This window comes from Corvus brachyrhynchos, unplaced genomic scaffold (assembly GCF_000691975.1).
Source record: "Corvus brachyrhynchos isolate BGI_N302 unplaced genomic scaffold, ASM69197v1 scaffold317, whole genome shotgun sequence".
Classification (NCBI taxonomy): Eukaryota; Metazoa; Chordata; class Aves; order Passeriformes; family Corvidae; genus Corvus; species Corvus brachyrhynchos.
This window is the reverse complement of record NW_008239295.1, coordinates 340,880-349,699: the sequence shown is the minus strand read 5'-3', so window position 1 is coordinate 349,699 and position 8,820 is coordinate 340,880. Positions and strand designations below refer to the sequence as shown.

Genomic DNA, 8,820 nt, shown 5'->3' with positions numbered 1-8,820 from the left:
GGAACCTGGCAGCAATGTAACCTTCAGGCCACAAAAAGCCTCATTTGCACCAGAAAAGAGAGTCTGCATCCCATTAGTGAGAAGCAGCAGGCATAAAGCTGATGAGTTACTGATGTCTTGTGATCCTCAAATAGCAACTGGGGATCTCAGATCACTGCCAAGGCATCCTTTAACCTCTTCAGCTCAAGAGAGACTGCAGTGGCTAATTATAATTTTGAGAGGTGAGATTCAATGAGCCCTGCACCCTCCCACACAACCCTTTTGTTTCTATCCCATAGAAAAAAATATAAAAAGTCTCACAGTATCACAGCTGTTGCAAACTCTGGAACTTCTTCTCCAATCTACACTACCAAGAGACTGAAGAGAAAAAAAAAGTCAAAGTAAAATATTAATTTTTTAAGGCATACTAACTTCTGGGAGATGGCCTCTCATCAGCAAAAACATCAGCCAGGAAGGCACCAGGAGCTCTGTTTGTACTGCAGTGCATGAATCCATTCTCACAATAGCTAAGAAAAACAAACAGAGCTTATATTTAATGAAATGGCATTTAGCTTTCACCCACACTGATTTTCAGTCAACAGGGAACTTGTCAGAATACAAAACTACACCTCACTGGGGCTGAGCCATTGCTCTCCGTCCACTGTGTCTGTCAACGTTAAAGGCAAACTTTCCTTAAGGGAGTTGATGGGATACAGTGGCATGGCAATCCAGCTGCCTACTGGCCCTGTCCTGCTAGATCGAGTGCAGCTGCACAGGGATAAAGCCGGGCAAGACAATAGCCAGCTTTGCTGTGGAAAGAGGTAAGGGACCACCTAGTTCCTGAAACTTGGGATTTTTGTGGTAGAGAGGAAAAGGAGAAAACGCTGTTCCCAAAACTGGGCTTGCCCACCAATTGCATTCCCACTCCAAGTGTACTGCTACTCAATTTAACAATTAGAAATGCTTTTTAATACTTGTATCTTTGACAAGAGGTAATTAGGTTTTAACAGTTAAGAAGTGTATCACAGTACATTAAAGTGACATTTTAAAAGCCCACAAAGTACATATTGTCAGTAATTAAGCTCCATTTCTAACTGGCAGGAACTGTTCATGGAACAGGGCCTAATACAGAGTAATTCTGAGTAAGGTGGCATTTGAAATTAAGTGGAGAGAGATGCAACAGCAAAACTCCCCATTTGGTTTGTTGGAGGCAAAATCTTGCCTTTTCTTAAACTAGTTTCAGTGGATGCACAGGAACTGACCCAGTTAACAACTCAAGCCATCCAAAAAATTGGAGTGAGGGGTGGAGGGAAGGGTTACGAACATTGCACTTACCACATGGAGTAATGATCCGAGAAGACATCCTCTGGCTGGAAGATCTCCCCATCATAGTAGCAGGAGCACTGGGACTTGGGCACGCACTGCTCGTGCTCATCCAGGTAGTGCCCAGGGGGACAGTAGCAGCCCTCCAGGCAGAGCTGCTCACAGTCCTCTTCTGGGTAGGACAGGGACCGGCATGTCTGGTTGCATGGTGTCCCACACTGCTGGTACACCTGGCCTTCAGGACAGGCCATTGCTGGTGAAATACATGAGGGAAAACAGCATTTGATCTAAATCCAGCTAAAGGAAAAGCTGCCTAACCCAGACTGGGAAGCCTGGGATTAAAAGGTATTTGCTCAATTTACTCATCAATGGAGTATTACACCATCCTCCCTTAAATGCAGCACCAGTGCAGCCTCAGGCACTGGTTATATATACACACAAACAAAACGTTACAAAAGGAAGTTCCCAATAATGCCAGGACTTGACTACAACCTTTGTGATGGAAATCCAGCCACAAAATTTCACCCAGAACATGAAACAAGTGCTGTCCAACCTCTATTATTATTTGGATCACAGTCAGGATAACCTAATTGAAGCTCTCCTAAAGTACCTAAAGGGAACCTACAAAAGAAGGAGAGAGGCTGTCGACAAGGGCCTGGAGTGATGGGACAAGGGGGAATGGCTTCACACTGACAGAGAGCAGGTTTAGAATGGACATTGGGAAGAAATTCTCCCCTGTGAGGGTGCTAAGGCCCTGGCACAGGTTGCCCAGAGAAGCTGTGGCTGCCCCATCCCTGGAAGTGTTCCAGGCCAGGTTGGATGGGGCTCTGAGCAAGCTGGGTAGTGGAAGGAGTCAGCCCATCAAAGGGAGGTGTTGGAATGAGATGGTCTTTAAGGTCCCTTCCAACCCAAACCATTCCATGATTCCATGCATTTAGTAGCATTACAAGTGTGATGTACACACTTACACCTCTCTTCCCTTGCAACAATCTGGTCAAAGTAGAAAAATAGTAGAAGTAGTAGAGAAGTAGTAGAAAAGTACTTTTCAGCTTTGATAAGCAGGTGTGCTGCAACACGTTACAGCCTCACATCCCAGAAGTACTCCACGATTTCTATGGAAACAGGAGCAAATAAGGAAGTAATTTAGCAATCATGAAGCCAAACCTTGATACTAACGATTTTTGATGATGAATTATTTTATATGGAGACTAACTATGGCCTTTTGAGCCATTTTGGCTTCTTTGTTTATTACTTCCTCTTTCTACAGGGCCGATTTTGAGGCATTCACCTGTGCACACATCAGCATCAGCACTAGGTGGCAGCTATGACAACACATTGCAGAAGACAAGAAAACGAGTTCGTTTTATCAAGAGTTTGAATTTAACAGGCTTCCTGATAACCAGGATTTACACTGTCGTTTGTAGCAACCTTCCACAGCAAACAGTTGTACGGTGATGAGGAAGGCTGTTCAGGGAAGCAGCTGCAAATCAAAGTTGGCGCATTTGTACCTTGCTAAAACCAAGATCAAAGGGTTACAAGAGAAAGCCCTTCCTCTTGTCATCCCTGCAGAATGATGTGATAATCCCTACTCTCTTCTGTGTGCACACGTCCCTGGGGACTCTGGCAGGCATTGAACAACAGGATGGGCCTGCAGCCTCAGCCAGGTGTTCACTGGACTAGCAAAGCAAGGCCCACATACTGACCAGGTGCTCATGGTCACCTCCACAGAATTCTTCTGAAATGAAGAATTATTCCTGCCTACTGAAGAGAGACATGATTGCATTAACACCTCCCCAGCTTCTCTTGAGGCTCCTGCAGCCCCATACATGGGAGTGTAACACCCTAAACTGAGGATCCAGCCCAGAAGCATCTAAGGTGACTTGAACCCTTCTTCAGACCAAAGGTCACCCAAGCCTGGGACTTGTGCCCAAACTATTTAATGTGCCTTTCACAACACAGCCCAAGAAATGTGTGCTCATCAATACAGCAAATGCTTCCTAACTCTGGACTAAGCAGCAGATAGATTCACTCACTCTTACAGGAGTCTTGGCAGCCATCCACAGAAACGTGCTTCTAATTTACATAAACCTGATTTTTGCAGTAAATCAAACACTGAACAGGCACAGCCCAGGGCTGAGGACCATTTTAAAAATAACTTTCATCACTAAAGGCACGTTATAGCAAGACAACCATGAGGCCTCAGCCAAAAGTATTATTTGCTACCCATGAACCTCTGGAAACATGGAACTGGTCTGGCAGATTGCAGATGGGTGCACCAGTTTATTAGAGTTTCAAGATTCAAAATAAGATGGGATAACCAAGCCCAACATTCTGCCCTACTTTCTAGTCAGCGGTAACACTCCCTGTCCACAGGGACAACTTTGCAGTGGATCCCTTTCTTAGGCAAAGCATTGTAATTCATGTGTGGGAACAGTTTCAAACTGAAAGACAGTAGGTTTAGATTGGATATTAGGAAAAAATTCTTCCCTATGAGGGTGCTGAGGCCCTGGCACAGGGTTCCCAGAGAAGCTGTGGCCACCCCATCCCTGGAAGTGTTCAAGAACAGGCTGAATGGGACTTGGAAAAACCTGGTCTAGCGGAAGGTGTCCCTTGGAACAAGACGATTTTTAAGGTCCCGTTCAAACCAAACCATTTTATGATTTTCCTTGCCCATGCACCTCCTAAAATTTTCAAAACATCCCCTATTTTTCCAGTTTTGCTTCCCAAAGCCATGCTTACACTCCACATCCCAATACACTGCTCTATCCCTTCCCAGCAACATCTGTTTTTAACCTCTATCCCTTCCCAGCAACATCTGTTTTTAACCACAAAAAGGCAAGACAACTGACCTGGGAGAGGCCTGTTGTCTGTACACTGTGTAATACACTGTCACTAAGAAAAACCCATCCCACTGTTGCCAGGAAAATGAGAGGAAAAGGCAAGGTGCATCTAGTCTCTGTGGATGCCTCCTGTAAAACCAAAATAGCTCAGTGCTGTGCTCTGAAGCACAGCCTATCCCAGGAATAAGATAAGAAACAGTGGGAAAGCATTGGAAAAAATGTGTCTGCATCAAACAGCTCACGAAGCTTTTGTGGGTGGGTTTTCAAACCAGAGTGAAAGGGACAAACAATGACCAGTTCCTCAAGTAACACAAGGTGAAAATGTTGCCACCTCTGGGTGAAGGTGCACCCTGTCAGGACTAGATTTAACACAGCTTCTCCACCATGCTGAGGCCCAGCATGCACTGTACCCATCCTCAACTGCTGCTCAGAGCCTGTCCTTAATTTCCTGCTCCATCACTCTTGGATTTTTCCTATACAAATGCTCTTACAGAAGCCATGCAAAGTCACAAGGTGCCCCAGGACTACCACATTAAGGAAAATAGTGGGCTTACCAACAGGTCCTAAAATTTGAAGAAAGATCTAGGGAGCTGTTGACTGATTTCCCTGTGCCACAGAACAATACACACTTGAGACAGGTAAACATAGAAATACTTTGGTTGGAAAAGACCCTAAGATAATTGAATCCAGCCGCTAACCCCACCACTAAAGTCCACCTCTAAACCATGTCCCTAAGCACCACATTCACGTGGCTTTTAAATACCTCAAGGGATGGTGAATCAACCACTTCTCTGGGAAGTCTGTGCCAGTGCTTGATAACCATTTCCATGAAGAATGTTTACATAAAACCTAATCTGAACCTCCCTGGTAAAACCCGAGGCCGTTTCCTCTCCTCTTGTCACTTGTGTCCTGGGAGCAGACCTCAACCCCGACCTGGCTGCACCCTCCTGTTGGGGAGTTGCTGAGAGTAAGAAGGTCCCCCTGAGCCTCCTTTTCTTCAGGCTTAAGCCCCTGGCTCAGCCACTCCTTACCAGATTTGTGCTCCAGCCCCTTCCCCAGCTCAGTTCCCTTCTCTGGACACGCTCCAGCCCCTCAATGCCTTTCTTGTCCTGAGGGGCCCAGAGCTGCCCCAGGATCTGAGGTGTGGCCCCAGCAGTGCCCAGCACAGGGGACAGTCACTGCCCCGGCCCTGCTGCCACCCCATGGCTGGCACAGCCCAGGTGCCATTGGCCTCTTGGCCCCCTGGGCACACCTGGGCTCATGTCCAGCCGCTGTCCCCAGCAGCCCGAGGGCCTTTCCCAGCTTTCCAGCCCCTCTGCCCCAGCCTGGAGCTGCAGGGGGTTGGTGTGACCCAAGGCAGGACCGGGCCCTTGGCCTTGTGGACCCTCAGACCTCTGACCTGGGCCCATGGATCCAGCCTGTCCAGATCCCTCTGCAGAGCCTTCCTGCCCTCCAGCAGATCCACACTCACAGCCACCTGAGTGCTATCTGAGAACTGAGTGAGGATGCACTCGATCCCCTCGCCCAGATCCTTGGTTAAAGTATTAAATAAAACTGGCCCAAACACTGAGCCATGGGGAACACCTCCAGTGACCAGCCACCAGCTGGGTTTAACTCCATTCACCACCACTCTCTGGACTCAGCCATTCAGCCTGGGGTTTACCCAATTTTTTACATGCAGGTGCACGAAAGACCCTTCACAGCATGGCCTGTCTGCTCCTCCCTTGCAGCATGAAGGGATTGGCTCTGGTGCTTATTCACGGTGGGCTGCAGGAGTATGAGTCAGGTCTTAAATAATCAAACTGCAACTAAAATGATTTCAAAGATAAGGACACTGAATGCACTTGATAGCTTGACACACAGCAGAAATGCTGTGCTACACTAATGACTTTGCTCCCTGGCACTTATCCACTCCAAATCAAGCAAACTGGCTCTGTCAAGTCATTTCCCAAGAAACCAAATCTCTGGCGATGAAGGCAGGGGTGGAGCACACATTCAGTGCACCGGGCCATCAGCACAAATTACACAACCTGCACATTCACATCTCAAGCCCATTAAAAAAGAGGGATTGCTCTCCTTCATGTGACAGGAGATGTCTAGGGCACCAGGATTATTTAATGGGGGCTGATGGATCTGCAATCAGGGAAATCGTCACTTTGTGAGAGCACAAAGCTCTCTGTAATGCACAGAAAGGAAGAAGCAGCTCTGCACTATTAAAGATTAATTGTGAAAATTGACTTGTTCAATTACAGAAAGAGCAATGGGGCATTATCGCTGTTCTTTCTTTCAGCCTCCAGACCTGCAGAGCTCTGAAAGGATTTTTATTACATTACTGTTCCACTATCTGAACATTTACATAAACTAGGTAAAATCTTATAAAACCATGCAGCAGTTTAATATAAACTGGGTTTGTTCTCATTCACAGCAAACACTTTCCAGCCTGCAGAAGTTGTGGTTACTGACCTTGCAGACCCTACCAGGTCAAAGGCCAGCGACCTCTCTCTTTTCCACTTTCTACACACTCAGTTTATAAATGTTTTTCCCACCGTCTGTTTGGGAAGAAGTAGCAGAACAAATCTGGAGAGCTGCCAAGCACACATGTTTCCCCCCAAATTTTTCAATTGTCTTCTTTCCTTAATAACAAAGTTGCTCAGGAAAATGGAAAAACATTCACTTCACAAATATTTATGGGAAAAGTATGTCTGTGCTCAGTCAAAATTACATGGCAATTTCCTACCACATTGACCTAACAGAGAAATAAAAGAAATATAAGGTGTTGGATTCTTCTGCTCCTGCCTCTTAGCAGATTGGCTATTAATCTTGCCCTGGATAAGGGAGAGATGTTGGAGAGGCTGTGGGACCTCTGTTTTTGCAGATATTCAAAATTTGTCTGGACAAGACATCAGGCAATCTACAGTAATTTAGCCCTGCTGTGAGGAGGGCTGGTGCCACAAGATTGCCAAAATTCTCTTCTGATACAAGTTTGTCTTGCCCTTCTGTGCTTCCTCCATAACCCCACATTCAGCTAAAGTCAGGAGTCACTGATGAGGTCAGGACCTGGGAAGCTTGGGCCTCAAAAAAAGGCAATTCGTGGATTACTACAAATCACTTGGGAGATTTCTACCCTGGGACATTCAGAAAGTTTCCAGGTGAGTAGCTGAAAATGGAAATCCAGGCAAAAGTTCTGTGGAGGTGTGTCAGATCACTGCTTCTCTCCCCCAGTGCTGAGCAGTCCCTGGAAACAGCTTTTGCATCCTTACCAGTGGGGACTAAAGATTTGCTCTCATCATTTGCCATAAGGAAAATCTGGCATCTTATTCTAGATCTTTCATCCAATTCTGTTGCCAGAAAAATTCCTTCAGGATAAGGAAAATAAGCGGGTTTGAGCAGCACTGCACTTACGGCAGAAGTCGGGCTGTCTCCACGGCACCAGGATGCTCTTCCTGGCACAGGCTGCTGCATAATTAGCAATGGCAGAGCACAGGCAATCCTTGCCACTGGAGCAGGAGCAAACATCAAAGCGGCAGTTCTTCACGTAGGGAGTGGGACTGACTTCATGGTGGCAAGGTTCAAAGGCAGGAGACAGCAGAACTGAGCAGGAATCCTCAGCATATTTGGCTAAAAAGAGAAAAATGACATGCTCACACTGAATCAATCAGTGACTTTCAAGGAAAGCTAGAGGAGCCACAGTATGCATTTTCTTTTCATTTTATAAAAGGAAAAAAAAAAACAAAAAACAAACCACACAAGAATAAAACAGCATCAGGCAGGCACAGATAGCACCACAGCTCATATGTCATGAGCTCTACTGAAAGAGTAATATTCCACTAGTAAAACAAATCGAGGAAAAGCAATGCTTTTATATTTTCCTAGCACTATTTCTGGTGCTCTAATTCCTTTTACAGGGCCTCTGCTTTCTGCTGCCTTTTTATATTTGCAAAATTAGACTAATTTTTGTTTTCAATTTTCACAAAATATTACGTTTTCCTTAGGAAGCCTGCATCAATACAAGTCTCTCTGTGGGTTTTTTTTTGTTGTTGCTGTTGTTTATTGGGTTTTTTTAAACATATATTACAGTCACCCTGGTGGTAATGTAAACAATATTAGCTTCTTTTCTTTATTTTCCTTTTTTTTTAATGTAAATGGAAGATCACCATTTGCTGCACACGTTAATTTTGGGTAGAGTTCAGTACCTAAATGAGGATTGAGATTGCAGGGGTCACTGTCTTGTTTTAACAAGTCCTGGCAGTCTGCATTGAGCTTCCAGGAGTTCCCAAAGTCTTCCAGAAGGGATTCCACCATGCCAAAAGGTGTAAGAAAATCATCCCCTTGGTTCCCATCATAATTTCCACACAGCCCACACATCCTTTCAGAGTAGACTGGAGACACCTAAGGAACACAACATTAGCCCGCTCATCTTCCAGAACAGGTTACCACTGCAGAGCAAGATTTTTTTTCTAAGGAATGAAACATACACAATTTAGCAGTCAAGAAAATTCTCAAACACACATCAAAATACTACAGACACAATGCCATTGTGCTGTATTTTTAAACTTCTAACAAAAATGCTACTATTAGTAGCAGCAGGACAATTGTTGCACAGTACAGTGAATTCCAGAGGGTGACTAAGAGAAAAATAGCTTATTTTTATGCCTTGATCAGAGGTCCAGTTTAGTCT

The 8,820-nt window shown here is 45.3% G+C and overlaps 1 protein-coding gene across 1 annotated transcript in view; it reads right to left on the bottom strand.

Moving 5' to 3' along the window:
- VWF (von Willebrand factor) overlaps window positions 1-8,820 on the bottom strand; it is a 123,851-nt gene that overhangs the window by 80,483 nt on the left and 34,548 nt on the right. The window contains exons 14-17 of the mRNA XM_008638545.2: window positions 8,336-8,531; window positions 7,545-7,760; window positions 1,315-1,555; window positions 412-506 (exon numbers count right to left, since the gene is read on the bottom strand). Of these exons, the coding sequence (XP_008636767.1) occupies window positions 412-506; window positions 1,315-1,555; window positions 7,545-7,760; window positions 8,336-8,531 (748 nt within the window). The remainder of the gene's footprint in view (window positions 1-411; window positions 507-1,314; window positions 1,556-7,544; window positions 7,761-8,335; window positions 8,532-8,820) is intronic.